This window comes from Brassica napus, chromosome A2, assembly GCF_020379485.1.
Source record: "Brassica napus cultivar Da-Ae chromosome A2, Da-Ae, whole genome shotgun sequence".
NCBI classification, from domain to species: domain Eukaryota; kingdom Viridiplantae; phylum Streptophyta; class Magnoliopsida; order Brassicales; family Brassicaceae; genus Brassica; species Brassica napus.
The window spans coordinates 17,336,925-17,360,887 of record NC_063435.1 but is presented as its reverse complement, the minus strand read 5'-3'; the positions used below and the strand labels follow the sequence as shown (position 1 = coordinate 17,360,887).

The 23,963-nt window shown below is 36.7% G+C and overlaps 2 protein-coding genes across 2 annotated transcripts; one reads left to right on the top strand and one right to left on the bottom strand.

Moving 5' to 3' along the window:
- The first annotated feature begins 1,599 nt into the window (after nucleotides 1–1,599).
- On the top strand, nucleotides 1,600–4,866 carry LOC106377829. Its single transcript, XM_048758563.1, has 2 exons — nucleotides 1,600–4,335; nucleotides 4,434–4,866. Exons 1-2 carry the CDS (start codon nucleotides 2,355–2,357, stop codon nucleotides 4,736–4,738), a joined length of 2,286 nt encoding a protein of 761 aa, XP_048614520.1. The 5' UTR covers nucleotides 1,600–2,354; the 3' UTR covers nucleotides 4,739–4,866.
- A 1,408-nt stretch (nucleotides 4,867–6,274) lies between these two features.
- Nucleotides 6,275–10,206, bottom strand: LOC106349596. The gene is made up of 4 exons (XM_048758572.1): nucleotides 9,588–10,206; nucleotides 8,515–9,383; nucleotides 7,837–8,433; nucleotides 6,275–7,553 (listed from the first exon to the last, which is right to left on the bottom strand). Exons 1-4 carry the CDS (start codon nucleotides 9,778–9,780, stop codon nucleotides 7,023–7,025), a joined length of 2,190 nt encoding a protein of 729 aa, XP_048614529.1. The 5' UTR covers nucleotides 9,781–10,206; the 3' UTR covers nucleotides 6,275–7,022.
- Nucleotides 10,207–23,963: the final 13,757 nt, after the last annotated feature.

Genomic DNA, 23,963 nt, shown 5'->3' with positions numbered 1-23,963 from the left:
AAATCGTCGTATCGTTTATATAACTCAGCCGTGTCATTTAGATAACTCAGCCGTATCGTTTATATAACCCAGCTGTGTCATTAAGATAACTCAGTCATATCCCAAACATACCCTAAAATCGAAAAACTGAATTCAAGTACTTTAAAAAGTTATATTGAAGATCATCTTATCAATATCATGTGAATATAAATCAACTGAATGTGTATAGTTTCGGGAACAAAATATTTTGGGCGGGAACAAACGCATTCCTTCAACTCTGAACACAATACTAAAACTTTAATCTTTTCTTAAATTTGAACCTGAATCCCTAAACTATAGAACTATAAGGTTTTAAAAAGTATAAACCCAGCCGTAACATATGCATAAGTCAGATGTAATTTGATTATAACTCAGTCGTAACATATGCATAACTCAGCCGTAAAGTATGCATAACTCAGTCGTAACGTATCTGAATAGTCTAAATCAGCCGTAATGTTCCTATAACCCCGGCATCGAGTGAATTTGTTTCGCGACGTTTCATATTTTGGGCGGAAACAAAATGTTTCGGGGGGAAGAAAATGTTTTGGGCGAGAACAAAATCATTCCTTCAACTCTGAACGCGATATTAAAACTTTAATCTTTTCTTAAATTTGAACCTCGAACCCTAAACCATAGAACTATAAAGTTATAAAATTATAAAATTTATCTTTTGAACACAATATTAAAACTTTAATCTTTTCGTAAATTTGAACCTCAAACCCTAGACCATAGAACTATAAAGTTATAAAAAAACTATAAACTCAGCCGTAACGTATGCATAACTGAGCCGTAACGTATGCATAACTCACCCGTAACGTATGCATAATTCAGCCATAACATATGTGTTGGAGACTCATTGTATGAACTAAAGTTATCATATTCAGATGACTCACCATCTGAGTCATCAAACATATAAAATCAGCTTTCAAATTCAACTTCTTCTTCGTCTTCTCTCATTTTCTTACTTTTTTGTTCAACTCTCTCCTTTTCTTACAATTTACAAGAATTAGCTTCTTCATCTCTCTCTTTGAGTTTTTCGTCTTCTGCAAGACGACGAATCCAATGAGACAGGGAGCATTCTTGCAGGATGTCGGACCGCCATATATGACAATGGAGGAGAGGAAGCTGATTTTATATGTACGAAAACGACGACGACTGCAGTATATCTGTCTCAGATTTTTTTTTTTAAATCTATGTTTATAGACCTAGTTGCGGAAACAATAATTACCAGATCTAAGAATAAGATGAAGAAGATAGATAAAAAAAGATGAAGAATAAAGATAACATAGACCATTATTTTACTGTTGTAACATTAGACTAGTGATTATATGTCAAATCCGAGTTGATGACATGGCCACTACAAGAAAAACTTGAAATAGCTACAAATATTTTTGTGGCTATTAACTTATTTTTGTACCTATTTCACCCATAGCCACAAATAACCACAAATAATTTTCGTTGACTATAGGCTTGTGGCTATCGATAAAATGTTGTTATTTGTGGCTGTCATTCTACAACTTAGCCGCAAACGACATCTGTAGCAAAAATCCACAAACAGCTACAAACCATATTTGTAGTTATTTTAGGGGAAAATTGGATAAATGGGACACTTTGAACTTTTATTTGTCACAATAGGATTTCTGATATTTTGGACAATTCTGGACATATTTTACCCTTTTTTAATAGAAAAAATAGTAAACTGAATTTTAAAAATGTTAAAAAATATCAAAACTATTGGAAACATAAGTATGACAATATATATGCTTAAATTGTTTTTTTTTTAAAATGAATCATATTTTATTTCATCTTCTAGCTACAGTTACAATACTCATTCTGGCCATCTACTTAGTCTAGAAATCGGCTACTAATGTTTATACATAGATATATCTTCGGTATACAACGTGTCCTATCTTTTCTTATATATTCTAACCAAAGCTAGGTTACGTTACGTTATAATCAAGAAAGATGTCTTTCTTATACCTTTAGCTTGATAACGACATGTAGCCACAATGCGTTGATATACCCTATCTATATTTGGAGCCATGATGTGGTCTGTCTTTTACCTTATGTGGCGCCTAGGGAAGAATATGTTTCACATCTACTCTACTGTGTTCTGACTTACATAGGTTATACATTCTACAGGAAATCCGAAAAATATGGAAACTTCCATAATCGGTTAAAGATGTTTCCTAAATCTAAACTAAATCTTCCCTAAATATCTCCAAGAATATTTTCTCCCACGTTTTTCTCCTTCTCCCACGATCTTTTGTCGTCGTTCTTTGTGTTTCTCTCTTCTTCATCGACATAATCATCTCTCTTTTCTCTATCAATACAACATGGTTCTAATCTATGTCAAATCGGGTGAATGGATGTGTAGTCGCGGTGATGACTGGAGTTTCGTGGTAGACAAAGAAAGGCGTGGTCGAATGGTAACATTAGCAACTACTACTACGTTGAAGCAGCTCAAGATAATGGTGTGTGAGGATTATGGGGTGGACCATAATGCCATTAATGCCGAGTTCAGTTATTCGTTGTTGAATCAAAAAGGGAATCCTCCTATTATTATCACCAATGATCGGCAAGCATCTAATTTTGTGGGCTATGCAAAGAGGGAATCGTCTACTACCTTGTGTGTGATGTTCTCTGTTTCTGGTGTAAATCAAAAGGAACGAGTCAATATCGATTTGAATAAGGAGCCTTGTGATTCAAGTAATGTTGAGGATGAAGAAGTTCCTGAGATAAATCGAGCAGAGTTTGTCAAGCCGTCAAAGGAGTCTTTTGTTAAAAGAACGAATCATGTCGCTGCAGATGGTTGCGGTCCTTTAAGGAGTGAAAACATTGAACTTTGTCAAAACAATGGAGACAGTGATAAGGATGGTCGAGCTTGGAGAGGAGACTTCGTGAAGAAGGATCAAATTTTCACAAGTAAAGGGGTTCTGAAGGCAACACTGGAAATTTTAGCGATGAAGAATAATTTCGATTACACTGTTATCAAATCCACGAGAAAATGGTGGTATATTCGATGTAAGGATGCATTGTGCAACTGGACTGTGCGTGCAGAAGGAATAGATGGGTCTACATATTTCATGATCAACCAATGTGATGGAAGACATTCATGTGCTCCTTCAAAGAAAAGGAAATTCGGAAAAACAGCATCAGCAAGAACAATTGGGACTCTGATACAACATCGATTTGATGATGCAAACGATGGCCCAAAACCGAATGACATCATTCAATTTATGAGAATGGAGCATAGTTGTGAGATTACTTATTGGCACGCTTGGGAAGCTCGTGAGTTTGCTATTGCAGCTGCTAGAGGTATACCAGATCGCAGTTACTCTAAAATACCAGCATATTTGCATATGATTAAAGAAGCAAATCCTGGTACGCATACTCACTATGAAACTAATGAGAAGGGAAGATTCATGTATCTATTTATGTCATTTGGGCAATCAGTTAGAGGATTCTACAATGCAATGCGAAGGGTGATTGTCGTTGACGGAACTTTTCTGAAAAATAAATACAAAGGGACACTTCTTGTTGCTACTGCTGTAGATGGTAACTCTAATTTGTATCCGATTGCATTTGGGGTTGTTGATTCAGAGAATGACGATTCATGGGGGTGGTTCTTCAGACAGTTGAAAGTGGTTATTGCTGATTGTCAAGACCTAGCTTTTGTCTCAGATAGAAATGCGTCTATTTCTAAAGCTATTGGGACTGTCTACCCTCGATCAGCACATGGAATTTGCATTCATCACTTATTGACCAATGTGGTCTCATTTTTCAAGACAAAAGGATTGACTGCGTTGGTGGAAAAGGCTTCACGGGCATATAGATACACTGAATTTCAAGAACGTATCACCGAAATTTTTGATATGAGTCCTGAGCTTGGAAGATATCTACGGGAGGCTGATGTGCGCAAATGGGCTCGTTCTCTCTTCCCTGGCTCCAGGTATGACATTAGGACCACGAACCCTGCAGAGTCTATAAATTCAGTTCTTAGAATACCTAGAGAATATCCGGTTATTCCTTTGCTTGATAGTATAAGAGAACTGTTGACTCGATGGTTCTATGAGCGTCGCTTGTTAAGCTCAAAGCATCTAGATCCTTTAACCGCTAAGGTGGAGAGAAAGATTGATAGGAGAATTGTGAAGGCAAAAGGATTCCAGGTTTACAAGGTTGACAACTTCAGATCGGTTGTAAAAGGAGACATATATGATTGTCATGTTGATTTGGAAAGAAGAACATGCACATGTGGTAAGTATGATATAGGAAAAATTCCTTGCCGACACGCCATTCCTGCAATTTATTCACGAGGTATGGAAGTATAAACACATGAATACTTGAGAATTATTTATTTTCGGGATTTTCATCATATAGACTTTATATTGATCAAGTTTTTTTGAGATTGACAGGTATGGAAGTGCACAGATTCACTGACGCCTTATACAGCACTGCAGCGTGGAGAACCGCCTATGCAGATTCCATTAATCCAATAGCAGTTGTAGAGTCAGAATGGAATGTCCCTGCTGAGGTTAAACTTGCAAAGGTTTTACCACCAAAGACAAGAAAGAGTGCTGGTCGACCAGTAAAGAGAAGGTATGAATCAGTAGAAGACAAGATCGCATCTTCTCAAGGATCAAAGAAGAATAAAAAGCATAAGTGTAGCCGTTGTGGAACTGAAGGACACAAGAGAGGAACATGCGATTTACCCATCTAGTTTGTTATGTGTCTGCATCTGTCTCTGTTTTTTTCTTTATTGCTTTTGAAACAATTTGATCTTCTGTTTAAGAACCTATTTGACAATTTGGTATTTGCTAAACTATAGAGACAAATCGATTTATTCTAGTAACAACCAAAGTAATTGCAAAATAATTCGTTTCATTAGATGATGATCACCTCGAAATAACAAGAAACATGGTCTTAACTTCTTTGAAAAAAAGAAACAACAAGTTGAGGAAGCACATAAAAGTAGTTGTGCGCGAAGTCGATGCCTTTGTTGAACATCATGCATAGATATGGTACAAGAAGACCATCACCAAACAACACACAAACAAAGCTTTTATGCCCCTAAGTTCCCTAATGCATTCCGAGGTCTTCTCTTCGCAATGGCACATTGCATCTTCCATCTCTTGAATTCTACTCTCATGGCGTGTCATCATGGCCTCACCAGCTCTCACTGATTTCTGAAACTCGGAATTGTCAACGAGTAACACGTCAAACAGGTCTTGGAAGTCTTCAATCTCCTCAACAACTGACTTGTCAGTCCATTTGAACAAGTGGGTTTTGTCCTTCATCAGTAACATCCAATACACAATTAGATTGACTAATTCTACTCTCATCGGACAACAACGAGACAGTTATATGATAACATGACTAACCTTTTGAGATCCCAAAGGACAACAATGAAATAATCTTCCCGGATTTTGAATTGTTTTTGAAGTGAAACGATTCACTGCCTCACCGCAATTGCATCTTGTGGGAATTCCCCGTTGTTTCGCGAGGCGATCTCTTGTAGTGGATGAAGAATTTACTGAAGACATGAGGGAGTCGATCTCCAAATTTTCGCCGCTGCAATCTCTCTGTCAAGGAAGAATGAGGAAGAAAAGAGATTAGGTCAAAAAAATAACCAAAACTACGTCGTTTCATACTCCCAGAACGCGTATTCTAGCTAAGGCAGAGCAGAAAAAAATCACTAAATTTATTGATAACACCACAAGAACTTTGTCTTTGAACCCTCTAAATTAGTGTTTAAACATCTATCAAACATAGTGGACGGACGTACTTAGATAGTGACCAATGTACAAAAATAATCAATAAATAGGTGTGTGTTTGAGGCGTTGGATTAATTCGTATTTGGTTTTAGTTAAGAGTTTGGTTAGAGTATGTCTACGGTTATGGTTTTAGAGTTTGTTTAGGGTTAAGGGTTTGACTATGAATTACAGGTTTTAGGGTTTGGTTAGGGTATGTCTATGGTTATGGTTTTAGTTAAGGGTTTGGTTAGGGTATGTCTATGGTTATGGTTTTAGTTAAGGGTTTGTTTAGGGTTTGGGTCCTCAGTTTTTATGATTTTGTTCTTTATAGGGTTGTTTCATAATTTATACAAAATCAAAGCTAGAGTTGTTTCTTAATTCAAATCAAATACCAAAGCCAAATCAAATACCAAAGCCAAAGTTGTTTTCTAATTCTAACAAACCAAACTACTAAAATCACAGTTAATCAATCATCCTCCAGGTCAAAGACCTCAGACCTCTCCCATGGTGATCGCATATAACGTGTCATAACCTCAGCAAAGATGGGGTCGTGTGCAGCCTCCCATAAGTCCACTCCAATCTTCTGTCTACAACCCATAATGATTTCATCATCCACTAAACTGACGTCAAGACCAAGCAGCGAGCATTCCAAGTGCTTCAGAGTGTATGCACCGCAATCACAACAACTTTTGTTCAATCTCAACTTCATAGGCACTTCCACGATAGAATATGATGAGAGCAGTAGCTGCTTCTGTCTCTCTTGTGGTGCAACGGACTTCACTATCCTAGGAATGATAGCAGCAAACTTCTCAACGTACTGTCTGTTCTTTCCCCGACCGCAATCAAAGACTTCTACTTTTCTTTCAATGATGTTTACACAGACACCAACCCAGTGATTACCTGCGTTCGAGTCCACAAAAATTTGTAAACGAAGAAATGTATACTAGGATGTAAAAAGAACTGAATGGTTACCATTTACAAACAGAGGAAAGTAGAGTCGATCAACATCAACACCCCAAACTAGATCAGTCCGTCCATGAGATGGAAGCTCTCCTCTGCCGTACCCAAGAAGGAAATCAGGCAACTGATAGGCTTTTTTGTTTGGTAAAAACTTCTTGTATGCAGCGTCTACTTGGAGGCAAAACATAGCACTCATGAAAGCAACACGCCGAGGGGCCCAACGATTCAATGTAGTGTTCACACGCCATATAAACATAACCGCATCCATCTCCTAAAAATTTACAATGAAAGTTAAGTAATATAGCATATAAGAAGTGTTAGGAAGATAAATTCACTAAAGGTTAGTACAAGATTCATTACCTCGTTTCCAAGCCATTTTCCAGCACTTACTACTCTTGTAGCTACAGACAAATTAAAGCATGTAGGACCAATTGTTAAAGGTATAGGCTTTAATGCCCATTCCGTGAATCCTTTCCATGACTCTTCGGAGATATAATAAAGTGACGCCTGCGGAGAAGCATCTTCTGGCAATGGTGAATCGCTAAGCTGAAGTCCATGACCTTTTCTTTTGCACCATTTCTCCCACTGTGACGGCGGTGGAGCTGTATTCATCTCTGTCTTTTCTTTCTTTACTGGATTATCCACTGAACCTCGGACCGAAGTCATTGGAGTCCACCAGTCTTCTTCTTTTTTGTCCTGAGATGGATCAAAGCCTGGCACATACGACGTCTGAGAAAGCCCTTCAACCCCTTGTGTACCTATCCCGCGACCCAAATCATCTGCTTCACTATAATTCACATCGAATGTAGTCTCGGAACCATCCTGTTATTCATGACAAATAAGCAATAATTGAGACACCAAAATACATTATCATTACATAATTATTTTACATAAAAGTTCCAGACCATTACATAAGTTCAAACAAGACACTTACAAACCAAGGACACTTACACACCAAGCACACATACAAACCGAGACCTTATAAAGTACAACAAAATTCAGGCCGATAACTTAGATGCCAATAAAACAAACAGACACGCAAACCACGAACTTAAACAAGACAAAATAACATTGAAGAGGATGGTGAAGACTAGTGTTTGTTTACCCCGCGTGTGGACCTCCTCAACGGTGCCTGGCTCGTCGATGGCTTTGTCGGTGAAGGCTCTCCAAGCTCAACTTCAACGCTGGCTTCCTTACGTGATTGTTTAAGCTCTGTCCGCATCTGCTCAAATGTCTCGGCCATCTGTTTCTGTATCCTTTGTTCCATTCCAGAGAAGTTGTGCTCAAACAACTGTGTCATAAAAGCCTTCATGTCTTCATTAAAAGGAGCTTGCTTTGCGCCACTTGCGAGAACCTTATGCTTTCTCTTCTCCATACCACGATCGGGAAGCCTCTTTTTACCCCTCTTTGATCTAGAACCAACGTTTTTTGATCCTTTCGGAGTCTGAAAGTCGTCATCACTCTCGGCTGCTTCAACATTCACGCTTGCTTCATCATTCACAGCTGATTCGTCATCGAGAGATAAAGAAATCACTTCATTTTCTTCAGTTTCCCAAACATGCTCACTAAAATCATGCCCCTTCTTTATCATCTCCATCAGAACCTTGATTCTGTCATCCTCCACATCATCATCTCTGCGAAACGCCTGAGCTTTGACAACATCATAATTTCCTGTCCATGAGATGTATGGGTAGATGTCATCCTACACAAGAAAGGGAAATACAGTTAGATACTAACTACTCATTTCAAACCGGAAAGAGTCGTCATAAATAGATAAAATTACCTTGGGTGTAATAATCTCCTCCAAGCGAATGATCTCCTCATATGACACCTTCGCAGCTCCCATCCAGTTTATGCATCTAGGACCGTCCTTGAAACCCTTATCCAGCTTTTTTCCACAAAGCTTCCCGATTTTTGGCACCGCTTCCATTGCCCAAATCTGCAAGGCGTATGAGAAGCCATCCAAGACATAGCTAGTGGTCTTTTCCTTCAGTTGGGAACGATTTTTGGCTATGGATTTGCAGAGAAGGTCATAAGCAGCAACTCCCCAAGGATACCTTCGAACTCTGTCAAGATCCATGACCACCGCGATGTACTTCAGGGGGATATTAGCCTTCTCATCTCTCGCCAATACCACACAAAGAATGATCGCCAAGTAGATAAGACGTATGCGATCTGCATTCCTCCATTTTTTTACAGCTTCCTTGTCCTTAGTCCACAGGTTGAAGAGTGTAATTGTTCCATCTTTTCTCCTCAAAACCTTGCTCCAGAAACCACCATCATATTTCCACTCTTCAAACTCCTCAAGCGAAATGTGAGTATCGCATTCAAACCCAGTTACGGCGTGGAACTCTTGCAATGAGAATCGAAGCGGTCTCCTCGCGAAGACAAACCATAGCTCGTGCTGTAAGAAAGTCACCAGCTCCCTACACAAGAAGCTGTGTATCACCCTCGCAGAGTATCCAAGACCATTCTCATGGAGCTTAAAAATCTGATGAAAAACCGGGTCTTTCTTCACGACATCCAACTCCTTTGGCAGCCACGCTTGGAACTTTCGGATTATGTAGTCGATCCTGCAGTTGTTGTTGATCTGAGTAACTCGGGGCTCCTCGCCCTCCTTAAAAAGCCTCTTCGGTAGCTCCTCAGACATAGCTACAAACCGTGACAAATTTTTTAGTTCAACATGTAAAGGTTTCAATATCATCACACAAATAATAATGTATAAGCTGTTTAACCAATCCGTGAAACAAAATTAGTTTAAGAAACTCGCCAAATCATTTTTAAAAAAAATCAAGCTTTAATGGAAGAACACTTCGATTTCGTTTAATATGAGAATCTATAGATGTAATCCAATACCTTCTGTGAAGAATTGTGAGATTGAGAGGCGAAATTGATGGAAGAACACTTCGAAAATCGATTTGACCCGACGAAGAGGAAGAACGATTCGCAGCCGTTGTGTCTTCAGTGAGATCGAAAAGGATGGTGACGGAGACGAGAGTAGAGACCACGGGCTGATGAAACACCGACGAAGAACAGAGCTTCTCACCATTGAACCCTAAATCGCCGTGGGAGAGCGACGTCACCAGCTCGGAGAAGACAAAGAGAAAGGGGAATTAGGTTTGCGGCATCCCGCGTCTCCTTTTTTCCCATTTAGTGTTTTTTTTTATTTTTTAAATTTTTATGGATTTAAATTTTAACATTAAAATTTATTACGAAAATTATTATAATTTATAATTTAAATTCAACATAATTGGTAAATTAAGGGTACTTTGGTATTTTACAAGATCTAAAATCCTATTTTCCTAAAATATCTTCTAGAAATCCTAATGTGACAAATCCAAGTTCAAAGTGTCCTCTTTATCCAATTTTCCCTTATTTTAGCCACAAAAAGTCACATTATAAATTGTGGCTAATTCATTTTTATTTCAAAAAAAATAAAAATCACAAATTTAGTAGGGATTATTGGTTGTTGTATTTTAATGGATTTGAAAATCTGAACTAAATCTAGTGTTATTGGTTCTGTGATTTTCAAATATGTATTAAAATCAGGTGTTATTGGTTTAATGATTTATAAATTCTATATTAAATCAAGTGTTATTCAATCGTACGGACTAATATATTTGATTTTATAATAGATTTGAATGAATTTGTTTGGATTTTTTAGTTAAAAATACAAAGACTCAAATCCAAGGAAAAACCTCCGGATTTGCCTATTTTACTTGGATTTCTAAATCAATCAAAATATATAAACCAATAACACCTAAATATATATATATATATATATATGTATATATATATAATTATTTTACAGGAAAAAACTGTTTTAGCAATAAAAATTTTGTTTTATAAACTAATTTGGTTTACAAAGAGTCAAATATTGATTTATAATTGAATTTCATTTCAGATTAAATTTGATTACCAAACTAAAATTTGGATTACAAATTAAACTAGTTTATAAATCTGGTTTACAAAACCTAAACCTTGGCAACTAAATCAAAATAATAACCAAAAATCTAATGAAAAAACCCTACTTCTAAACAGGTTTGCTCTATTGCGCCGTTAAGGGTCGTCTTGCTCCTGGTTCTTTGGCCATCACAAGCAAGAAGCTGAGAGCGACGTTTCTACAGCTTGAGCAGACACGTACGACTCTGCCGGAGGCAGAGAAGACACGAGTTGGAATGAAGCTGAAGCGGCATTTTCTGGAGCTTGAGCAGAGAAGGAGATCTGGAGATGCTGGTGGAGCCGCTGAGGAGACTGACTTCCAACAAAACGGAAGGTGCAGAGTTGACGAACAAAGAAGACAGTGATTCTGATGAAACCGTAGCCCTTGAGTAAACCAAGATGGTGATTTCGAAGCCGCAGAGCCGCGTAGGAGATGGATTCGAGCAGATATTCTTGCTGTGTTGTTTACAGATCCCTAGGTGTAGGTTCGAAGTGAGAGGCTAGATGGATTGGAGTGTGATTAAAATCTGAAAGTGGATATTGGAAGAAGAGAATAGAGATGATACATAAGAGTAAGAATGTGAGAAAAATGATTGAGATCTGAGACGTAAAAGAAGAAACACATATGAGAAGAGAAAATAAATGGAAGGGAGGGAAAACATATGGACCATTGCATTAATATAGATCAATGGTATAAGAATGCAATTCATGTCTTTCTCTTTTAGCCAATGAGAAATTAGAAGAGATTATACTCAATATTTTTTATTGCAATCCAAGTCTTACTCATTTAGCCAATGAAAAATTAGAAGATTAAACTCAATTTCTTACTTTCTTATTAATTGGATGGCCCAATATGTTTTCCACCCCTTTTCATTTATTGTGTCTTCTTATCATAGTGTTTTTTTTCTTTACGTTTCAGATCTCAAACATATATGGACCAATATTAAACACTATATTTTAGTTTATTGTTTATATTTTATAATCTTCTTTTTTATCAAAATTTATTATTTATAATTTAATTTCAGTAACTACAAGTTTTTAAGTTTAGTTGTTGGATTTATGGTCTAGTTAGAAATTATACTATTTGTATATTTTTATTTAAAGTAGTATAACATTAGGTTTAGGTTTAGACTATGATTTAGGATTTGCGATTCATGATATGGTGTGGGTTAAATTTAGAGTTTGGAGTTATGATTTAAACATTTTTATAAATTTATAATTTTTTATAACAGTTAGATTTTAGTTTTTAGCTATATTATATATAATAGTTTAATATATTGTACAAACACATGTGATTTAATTATTATGTGTGTTTCAATAACCTATTCAACAAAAACAAAAAGTAAATTTTGTTGTTTATTTTATGACTATGATTTTAAGGTTTATCATTAAAGATTAAAGTTTAGGGTTTAGAATATATTTTAAAGTTTGAGATGATTTGTTTAGAGCTTAAAGTTTGAGAAGAGTTTAATATAAGTGTTTGATTTTATATGACACATTATGAGTTATTTATTTTATTTGAAAAGTTTGTGATTTAAGATTTAGATTTTATGATCGGAGATTAAAAATTTAGGGTTTAGGATAAGTTTAGGGATTAATTTTTCTTCTAATAGCCACAAATTATGTTGTGGCTATGTATTTCTACAACTGTTTTCGTGGCTAATAGTGGATTCATATTTCTACAATCTATTTTGTGGTTTATTGTGACTATTTTTCCTCGAATAGCCACAAGATAAAATTTGTAGCTATTTAGCTACGAAAATCCATATGCTATCCACAAATTATAGGTTTTGTAAAATTGTGGCCGTTATGTAGATAATTGTGTCAAAAATAAAGCCACAAAAAAATAATTGTAGCTAATTTGTAGCTAAACACAGTTTTTCTTGTAGTCGGCGGATGACATGGAAAATCGGTTAGTCAGCCGCCAAACGAATATATAACTCAACCTAAATAAATTTGCCCTTATGTACAATGTAAGTCAGCCAAAACGTGGATACTAGTTCAATAATTAACTTTTTCCTAATAAATCAGTCGTAATTAGGTAGCAAAATCATAAGTCAGCCGTATCGTCAAATAAATCAGCCGTCAAACGAATGCTATTCTAGTAATTAATCTTTTGCTAATAAGTTAGCCATAAATAAGCTGAGTTTACTGTTAATCCATCCAATTATGGCTGATTAAATATAACTCAACCGTAACAACATCCATACGTCGGTCGTAAATTCCATAACTCAGCCAGTCGATGTTCATTAACTCAGATGTGAAAACATAACTCAGCCATGTCTTAACTATAAATCAGCCGAATATTCCAGAAATTCCGCCTAGTCAGCCGTAACGCGTGTACGTAAGTCAGCCGTTATCCCATAAATCAGCCAGATTTTTGTAAATCAGCCGAAACTAACAGCTGACTTATGTTCTTAAGTGAGCCGTTTTCTCTTAAGTCAGCCGCGTTGTTTAATTCAGCCGCAACGTAGCAATAACTCAGCCGTAACGACGTATGTAGCGCTTTACGGCTGACTTAATGAAAACACATAATCGAATTCCTACGTGGCGCAGAGTTTTTGCTTATGTGGCATTAAAAAGTAATAGCATTCTTGTAAATATGTTTTTCTCATAACATAAAACAAGGCACACTTGGTATAAAAAAATAACAGTAATAAAAAAAAGATATGTATGGTTCTAGTCAATTGTCCTAAAATATTATATATTTGAGTAAACATTCCATTTTATATTTCATAAAATCTATAACAAAGTTGCAGGAGCATCAGACAAAGCATTCTTTGCCAGAAAACACATCTAACATGTTTTGAGGTCTAGGAGTAATTGAAACAAGACAAACATAAATTGTTGGGCCTAATATTTAGCCTCATGGCTGAATTAATAAAAGGCATAAGGTGAATACAAATGGGCCTACGGGTCACATGGAAAAAGCCTGGTTGGGTTAAATGAATGAAACTTAAGAACATCCCACGTCGGGGAAGTAGAGAGGAAATGAGCAATATATATATGCTCATGTGATATGAGTTGTTAAACGGCTCAAGGAAAGATGACGTCTCTCCACGCGCACGCCGCCTCCCGGTCGGTACAGGCCCGCCGTGGGCTTGGGTTTGGGCCTTAGGCTTTGGGTCTCTGGCCTGCTCAACATTTTGCTATTTAAATTCTCAAAAACAACGTGCATTTTATTTTGAAACGCCAAAAAGTTTGTCTAGAAAATAAAAAACGTCATGCAGTTTATCCTCTCGAGATATTTAAAAGAGATAAGAGAGATATAGAGCGAGTCTTAGGGAATAAGTTCGTAACTTGAACTTCCCGAGATCTTTGCCAAATCCCCACTAACGAGCGCACGTTATGCAACAGTTACGGGAAGTCGCTCCTCGTCAATCTCTTTAAATACAACTCGTCTCTCTTCTCATTTCTTTAACTTTTTCCGTATTCGAAACCACAACAAAAATTCCTTAGCGTAAGTCATAATCCCGAGAGTGTTTCGTAGACTTTATAGTTCGATAGGGCGATCACGAGTGAGGCGTGATTCGTCTGCCATGGTTGTATCCTGGGACGTTATATTCGTACAGTCCCGTCTCACTAGCGGAGCGAATATTTTGAGTTAAGGAAAGAGATCATATCTCGACTCCATGTCTATTTCCGAATACGATTTCTTATCGTCCTCGTATTCGTTTTTATATTCATCTATTTCCTTAACTTCGCTTCTATTATATCGTTTATGTCAGTCCGGTTTACCGGCTCTTACAATCTAACTCAAAATCGATTTATGTCTAAAGCTCGAATCAGGTTGAAGAACGATTTATAAAAATGGATTGTGGAACCGTGTTTGCGATTTGTTTTCTATCACTTCCGCGAAACGTTTCTTGTTTATTTCATAACGATTTGCGGATTGCTTTATAGCATTATCGCGAAACGTTTTTGATATACGATTCTTAAAACAAAAGTATATGAATAGTTTCCATAACCGCTTCCTTGAGCGAGTTTATGAAACATTCGAAGTCTACACAAAACGGTTTCTGCAAACGCTTTTCTAAGCGAGCTTGCAAAACGTTTTTCCAGATGTATATCGATATGATTTGGTTCGAACACCAAAAATGAACATCGATTTTAAACTATTATTTTACTTAAAATAATATGTTATTTGTTGAATGGAGTACTAATCCGTTTTTCATGTTTTCTCTACAGAAAAAATGACAAACGATAACAACACCCCCATTGACACCACAGATGTCATTCAGAATCCACTCAACGTTGCAGCAACTGATGCAACTGGCGTGACAACCGCTGCAACAAACCTCACAGCATCAACCGCTGCAGCAACAACAAGCACTATCCTCCCTGCGGGTAATGCTGCTGATGAAACCACTCGCCGTAGCCTATTTGGTGCTGGTCTTTATCAGACAGGTTCAGTTTCAGCAACCAAAAGTGGTCCGATGGCAATTCAAACTCCTCTGTCTGTACCTAGCTTGTTCACTCAAGGACTGATGCCAGACAAGTTTGATGGCAAAGGCTTCAAAACGTGGCAGAAGAAGATGATGTTCTTCCTGACAACGATGAAGCTGGACAAGTTCATCCAGGAGAACAAGCTCCTTATTCCTTACGGGATTGATGATGTTCACAGTCTCGCAACTGTTGACATATGAGTGTATTCCGACTTCATCTGCAAAGGTTACATTTTGGATTGTCTCATTGACCCATTGTACCGTGTCTATTGTGAGATCCCCACGGCAAAAGAGCTATGGAGATCACTAGCAAGAAGTACAGAGGTGAGGACGCTGGCTGCCAGAAGTATGTGGTCTCAAAATTCCACGACTTCAAAATGGTGGATTCAAAACCCATCATGGAACAGGTGGAAGCGCTTCAGCTCATTTGCCATGAAATCGCTGCTGAAGGAATGTCCATCTTCGAGACATTCACAACTCTCAGCTTCATTTAAAAGGTTCCTCCAAGCTATGCGGATTTCAAGAACGACTTAAAGCACAAGAAGAAGAAGATGGGGCTCGAGGAGCTCATCACGAGGCTTCAGATGTAATCCAGAAACCGAACAGCTGACAAGGTCACTACTAAAGAGCACAGTGTCAACATAGCTGAGCACAAAAGCAAAGGAAAGGCACACGCCCATTCTCCTGCCAAGCCTTCCAAAACTGCTGCAGCCCTGAAGGCTTCTGGAAAAAACTTCAAAAACAAAGGCATTGAAATCAATGCGAATGCGAATGTGGAGAAGTTCAAGGGGAAGTGTTACTACTGCCACAAAGTGGGACACAAGACTGCTGAGTGTCGCAGCCAGATTAGAGATGAGAAGCATCAAGCAAATCTCACTGAGGAGAATCTCGTTGCAATGGTGACTGAGGTCAACGTGGTTAAAGGCAGCAACCCCAAAGAATGGTGGTATGACACAGGAGTGACCACCCACCTTTGCACTGATAGCGCGATGTTCAGGACTTATCAGAAAAGCAAGACTCAGGAGAAGCTGTTCATGGGAAACACTGCAGTCTCCAAGATTGAAGGCCACGGTAATGTGATTTTGAAGATGACATATGGACGTGAAGTCACTCCGACGAATGTGAAGCATGTGCCTGACATGAGGAAGAACTTGGTCTCGGGAACCTTGCTCAGCAAGAATGGATACGCCACAAGTCTTGAGGCGGACAAGCTCATGATTAAGAAGAATGGGATGTATTTGGGAAAAGGGTATGTTAAGGATGGACTTGTCAAGATGAATGTAATGACAGTCCCTCCGAAAGTTGTAGCTCCAATTGTTTCAATGAATAAGAATCCAATTGCTTATTTGGTTGAGTCTTTTAATATATGGCATGAAAGATTAGGCCATGTAAACTACAAATCTTTACAAAGATTAATGAATTTAAATCTAATTCCTAAATACAAAACAAGTAAACAAAAATGTGAAGTATGCGTACCGGCTAAGCTCACAAAAACGCCATCACCTCGTGTTAAGAGAACTAACAAACCTCTAGATTTAATTCACACCGACTTATGTGATTTAAAATACATACAAACTAGATGTGGGGAAAAGTACTTTGTGACCTTCATAGATGACTGCACTATTGTTATGTATACTTGTTACAAAGCAAAGATGAAACCTTAGAAAAATTCAAAGAATTTAAACTCGAGGTCGAAAATCAGCTTAAAACAACTATTAAAGTAGTTAGAAGCGACAGAAGAGGCGAGTATGATGGTCCATTCAATGCATTTTGTAAAGAACATGGAATAATCAATCAAACTACACCTCTTTACTCACCAGCATCTAATGGAGTTGCTGAACGCAAAAATCAAATTCTAAAAGAGATGATGAATGCAATGTTGCAGGAATCCGGGTTACCCCAGAACATGTGTGGGGAAGCGTTGCTTACCACTAATTATATCCTCAATAAAATTCGACACAAAGGAACTGGCAAAACTCCATATGAATTATGGAAAGGTAATTTACCTTCGTATAAATACCTCAAAGTGTGGAGGTGTTTGGCAAAAGTTGTGGTACCGCCACCAAAGAAGGTCACTATTGGACCTAAAACAGTGGATTGCATCTTCATCGGATATGCACATAACAGTAATGCTTATCGATTTTTCGTACATAAATCTGCAATATCAGACATTCATGAAAATACAGTCATGGAATCAAGAAATGCATCTTTCTTCGAAAATATTTTTCCATATAAGGAAAAACAAGGTTCAAAACGAACTCGAGAAGAAAGAGAAAATGACAAGAACTCAGAAACTGAGACAAACGTCGAGATTTCTATAAATGATATTTCAGAAAATGAAGAAAAAGATGAACCTCGAAGAAGCAAAAGAGCTCTAAAGGAAAAATCTTTTGGTGAAGATTTATTTCCTAATGGCATTTTTAGTCGAAGATGTTCCAAAAACTTTGGCAGAAGCCATGGCTTCACCAGAAGCTCCATTTTGGAACGAAGCTGTCAGGAGTGAATTTGATTCTATCATGCAAAATTATACATGGTACATAACATATTTACCACATGGCTGCAAAGCATTAGGAAATAAATGGATAATGACACGAAAACCTGGTGGAAAATACAAATCTAGGTTTGTAGTTCAAGGATTCCGACAAAAGGAAGACTTTAACTATTTTGATACATATTCTCCAGTAACGAGAATAACATCAATAAGACTGATGATAGCGATCGCAGCCTTAAGAGACCTAGAAATCCATCAAATGGATGTAAAAACCGCTTTTCTAAATGGTGATTTAGAAGAGAAAATTTACATGAAACAACCTGAAGGTTTTGTAGTTCCCGGATAGGAAGACAAAATATGCCGACTTGTAAAGTCACTTTATGGGCTTAAACAAGCTCCTAAACAATGGCACGAAAAATTTGACAATACAATGATGTCAAAGGGTTTCAAAATAAATGAATGTGACAAATGCATATACTACAAAACAACCAAAAATACGTATGTTTTGCTATGTCTATATGTAGAAGATATGCTCATTATTGGAAGCAATATAGACATTATCAATTAAACAAAGAACACGCTCAAAGGGACATTTGAGACGAAAGACTTCGGATTAGCAGATGTGATTCTCGGGGTTAAAATCACGAGAAATTCAAACGGAATTACCTTAACCTAATCTCATTATGCTCAAACAATATTAGAGAGATTTAAAAATTACTATAAAAGTACGGCAAAAACTTCGTTAGATCCCCAAATGCACTTGACAAAGAATTCAAGTGAAGCGGTTTCACAAAACGAGTATGCACGTGTGATCGGAAGTCTCATGTACTTGACTAATTGTATGAGGCCAGATCTAGCGCATGCAGTAAATGTACTTAGTCGATATACAAGTAATCCATGTAATACACACTGAAAAGCTATAACGAGAGTACTTAATTACTTGCACTACACCAAAGATTTTGGGCTTCACTATGGTAAACAACCAACAGTTTTAGAAGGAGACAGTGATGCTAACTGGATATCAGATTCTAAATACTCAAAATCCACAAGTGGATATGTGTTTACACTAGGAGAAGCAGAAATATCATGGAAATCTACCAAACAAACAATGTTAGCCAGATCCACCATAGAATCTGAGTTCATAGCCTTAGACAAAGTAGCAGAAGAAGCTGAATGGCTTAGAAATTTTTTGGAAGATATTCCTATGTGGGAGAAACATGTGCCAGCTATGCGCATACATTGTGATAGTCAATCGGCTATAGCTCGGGCTCAGAGTAATCTCTATAATGGTAAATCTCGTCACATCAAAAGACGACATAAAACCATTAGACAACTTATCTCAACTGGTGTAATACAAATAAACTACATCAAATCGGCTGACAACCTAGAGGATCCATTTAAAATGTTTGTCACGAGATGTTGTTGCTAAATCATCAAAAAGAATGAGTTTAACGCCTATAAAGAATGAGGATGCTTGATTGCAACCCTACCTATCATGACTGGAGATCCCAAGACGTAGGTTCAAAGGGAAAACAAAATCAAACTGAATCTAACCAAAACATGATGTTTTGAGGTCTAGGAGTAATTGAAACAAGACAAACATAAATTGCAAGGACAAAAACTCGATATATGTGAAAACTCCGTAGAGCTCCATCGAATAGAACTTCGATGAGCTGATAGTCTAATAAGCTCTTCGAAGTCAGAATAGAACTAGACTTTGGAGAGAAGACGTTAAGTTGCCAACAAAAGTACCTCACGCATAGCAAATGCTCATAAGAGGTGAGGAAACATACAAGGAACACTTAGACATGACTTTCTTTCTGTTCAGATGAATATAGTCATAGATAAATCCATCCTAGGCCAGCTATGCATGATTCTCTTGACCAAGCAGTGATGGTGGTGGAGGAGTGATAGTTCCAGTTAGGAAGGCTGAGATTCTACACAGGGAAAGACACCCTTGTTGAGCCATTTGCCATTCACAAGCCGAAGCGAGAGCGGAGGAAATCGTAGACCCTGCAGAGATGTGGATATTCTCGAAGACGAGCCGATTCCTCGTGATCCACAGAAACCAACATACCCATGATGGAAAGTTCACATATAACCCGATAGGAGGAAGACATATCAATAAAGACATCTTTGATGAAAAGTCAGTTATAAGGCAAAAAGCCCAAATCCGAAGAGTCAATCGGAATTTGATACAAAAAAAATAATATCAAATCTGAATTGAGTCTGGTTAAAAATCTGAACGAGTTTAAAACTTTGGTATTTAGAGAATCTGAACCAAACTCGATTCACACGAAAATATTTTGAATATCAAAATATATCTAAATATTTATATACTTAGATATATTAGTTATATTAGTTATATTTAGATTTAATATCCAAAAAATATAAGATATTTTGAAATTATCTAAAATACTCGAAAATATATACAAATAGTCAAAAGTAAATATATTAGATAAACAATACTCAAAACACCAAAAACACTAAAATGTATTCATCATAATATTCAAGTTAAACAAATTTTTTTTTTTGTAAAGTTTAGGTATTTGGCATACATAGTATATTTACTTTTGAACCAACATTTATAAATACGAAAATGAGGTTAGAATTTTTAACCCCGAAAACCCAAAACCGAATAGACCCAAACCGAATCCAGAGAGCTACCTGAACGCTTACTCCTGGTTGTATCAAACGAAAATTGAAAATTTTTACTTAGCCCAACCATAATATATACATCCATATCAGAAAAAATTGAACAAACTGAAACCTGACACATTGAACTTAAAATCTATTATCGAGTTTGAAAATCCATAAATTTAAAAGAACAGCTCAACTCGATCAAGTCAAAGCCCGAAATACACCCTTTTAACTTCCTAACTTGTCTTTCTCTTCACTTTTCCTTTCCGTCACAAAAATCAATTCAAGAGATTTAGGGTTTACAAGTGGAAATACATGACTAGTGGACGTACGAGACGATGTAGAAAGGGGTAGCAAAGAAATTGAAACCGAAGGGGGTTTTCCAACAACTGTTCCGACCATGACAAAGTGTGCTTTCAAGAGATTTAGGGTTTACAACTGGAAATACATGACTAGTGGATGTACGAGACGATGTAGAAAGGGGTAGCAAAGAAATTGAAACCGAAGGGGTTTTTCCAACAACTGTTCCAACCATAACCTAATTATATAAGCTTTGCCACCATGTTAGAGGCAAAGTGTGCTTTCTTGTGTTTCTAGTTTTACTATTATCAGCTAAATGTTTTTAGGATTTTGATAGATTGGAGTAAGATCCAAAGTTGTATTTGTGATTGGAACTCCATTAATATCTATTTACTATTCTAATGAAGTTTTCTTACCTAATTGTTGTTATGAATTGCTTGGCAATGTCTGAGTAGTTCCATTGTTAGATTTTAGGGTTTAAATAGTTATGAGGGATTAGTCCAAACTATAGATTGCTGAGTTGTGATAATAATCATTAGGATTGTCATTAATTCATGATTCTAGATCAGCTACCTAGAAATTTCCCTAGGATTGTTAGATAAAAACGATAGCTTCATTCTCATCCTGAAACCATTCTAATTGAGCTAAGATTCTTGCTAAGAGTAAGGCGAGAGCTGATCTAGTGAGCTTAATGAGCATCATTTAACCCGCACATAAAACTTAACTAGAAGCGCGTCGATAGATATACATATTGTATAATCGATCGACACTTGCTATTAATCGAACACACTTGTTTGGGTCATTAGATCTAGTTAATAGACAAGTCCAGAAACGTGAGAGCTGGTTGACTTGTTGCTTAATTAGTAGTTGAGCTCTACATTATCATGCATGCAACTCATTAGGCAGCTGTAGGATTATAATTCCAAGTTTCCTGAATAAAAACCCTGAGTATAGCTATTTTCTTTTAAGCACCAGAATCTCAACCAATCAATCGAGCGATTACTTGCTCAACAAAACTGCAAATTTACATTTTAATCATTAAACCATCCAACTTAACAAATCCCATTAGATTTATTAGGTTCCCTAGCTCTTTATGGATTCGATCCCTAAGTACTGCAATTGAACCTATTATTTGAGAGAGTATATTCACTCTTTAGGGTAATTTGAGTGATATCATCTGGCGAATTTCCGAACATGAGTTGAGACTATGATGGTTATTGGTGATAGTTATGAGTGTTTTACCCAACTTTAATTCTTTCTAGAACAATAAAATCAAATCAATCCAGATTTAGAAAGAAAATTTTAAATTATAGTCCAAAATCTTAAAAAAGAAATATATATATTGGATCTAGAAATCAATTTTCTACAACTTTATTTTTAGTGCTTTTACAACTTTAAAATAATTATACATCAACAAAATTTAAAGATAAAGCCACAAAAATTACGGCTTAAATTTTAAAGCAAAAAAAAATCCAAAACAACAATTTCTACCAATCAAGTCATGTAGCTTTTAGTTTTTTTTTTGTTGTTGTTAAATTAAAACTATAATTTTTGTTGTAGATATTATAAGATTCACAAATCTGTTAGAAAAAAATCTAGAGCAATGTTTTCATGCAGTGGAAAAAAAAATAGTATCTACAAAATAAAAATCAACACTTGGTTTTAAGAAAATAAAGCAAAATTTATTGGTAGAATTTTGTGGCTGTAAAATATTTTTGGTTGTCTATAGAACCTAAATCATCCCCAAAGTTAAGACAAGTCTTTTAACGAAGAATTTATGTCAAAATTATACTCGTAAAATTAACAATGGATTAACATTACGAAACACAATTAACAATAAATTAACAATCAAATCAGTCGTCATTATGCATATGTTTGAAATCAATAATATATTCAGTAGATAGAGAATTGTTCTTGCAACATTAGGAATGGTGTGATATAATAATAAGAAGAATGTGTGGTATTCGTTTATTAATGCAGTATTAATCTTATAATTGGAATGTCTTTTAAACAATGATACACCTAGTTAGATATCATAATTCAGAAAAGGTGTTAAATATTGTGGGATGTGAGTTGTGCACCTCTATCAATGCCCGGTTCTGTTCTACGAAAAATCTCATTCAAGATCAAAGCCCATGAAACAAGATCGGTCCAGCTCGCTGAGGAAGTCAAGAACGCCAAAAGCGATGTGACGAACTCGACCCCGTACTCTTGACAAGCGTGCTGACCGGTTAGAGAAGTACAAATGATACAGCAATTCACTTTAAATACCTAGGGAAGAAGCGAACCGAACCCGCGACGCATGAACTATATAACCTTATTCTACCAAAACTGAATATATGATCTCATCACAAAGGTCGACAAGCTGTCTTTTCTCTTATCTGGGATGCCCATTGGCGATAAAAAGACCTTCCACTAACCAAGCAAATGACCGACTTTCCTCCTAATCAAGCAGATAATAGAATTTACTTAGCAATCTCAATATTTGAATGAGCTCGATTCGAACATCGAATTCGTCTCAATTTTGTATCTCCCTTTATTTCGATTTACTTCTAAAATAAATGAGAGAGAGAGAGAGAGAGGATTGCTAGGGCTTTCAGATTTTGGGAGAATCTTCGATTCCATTTTTGTGAATGAGACAAAAGAGAGGGGTAGAGCTTTATTTATAGGAGAGATAAGAGAGAAACCCTAGATTTTTTACTAATGGGCACTTGGGCAGTAGACAAGCATCTCTTTAATTCCTTAAAAAAAAATTAACGGGTCGATTTTGGGATGTTACATATTGGACGGAGGATAAAGGAAAAAGGAATGTGGCAAAAAAACAACTCTTATTTTGCTATCGAAGAGATGGGGATAAAGTCCTTGTCATCACCGGAGCTTCCTCCACCACTGGTGACAGTGCCGTCCCAACGAAAATTTATGAGGCTTAAAACCTGTCAAATAATGTGGCTTTTCAAAAAATGTACCAATGGAATATATATAACTAACTGGTCGTGGAGGGAGATAGACAAATAATTATGAGAGTTTTAATTATTGCATGAGATGAAACACGGCAAATAGCGTTATGAATATGCACAGAGAGGAGCAAATCTGGTCTTGGTGGCAAGTAGAAAGCAAAGACTGAGAGTAGTGAGAAATAATGCCAAAATGATCCGAGCTAACTCCGTCATCATCATCGCTGCTGATCTCATCAATCAAAGAAGATGATTGCCGCCGTTTTATCAAACAAGCCGTCAACGGTTACTGTCGAGGTGAACAACCTATAGCCATTGTCGCAATATTTCACAGCTTTGTTCAATCAGATCAGTTTTGGAAGTGGGTTTCACCTCTTTCCAAATCCTTTTTGAAGACCCCACCCAGCTACCGGAGAGGCCATTGAGGAGACAACAAACCATAAGAGAATAAAGGTCCATC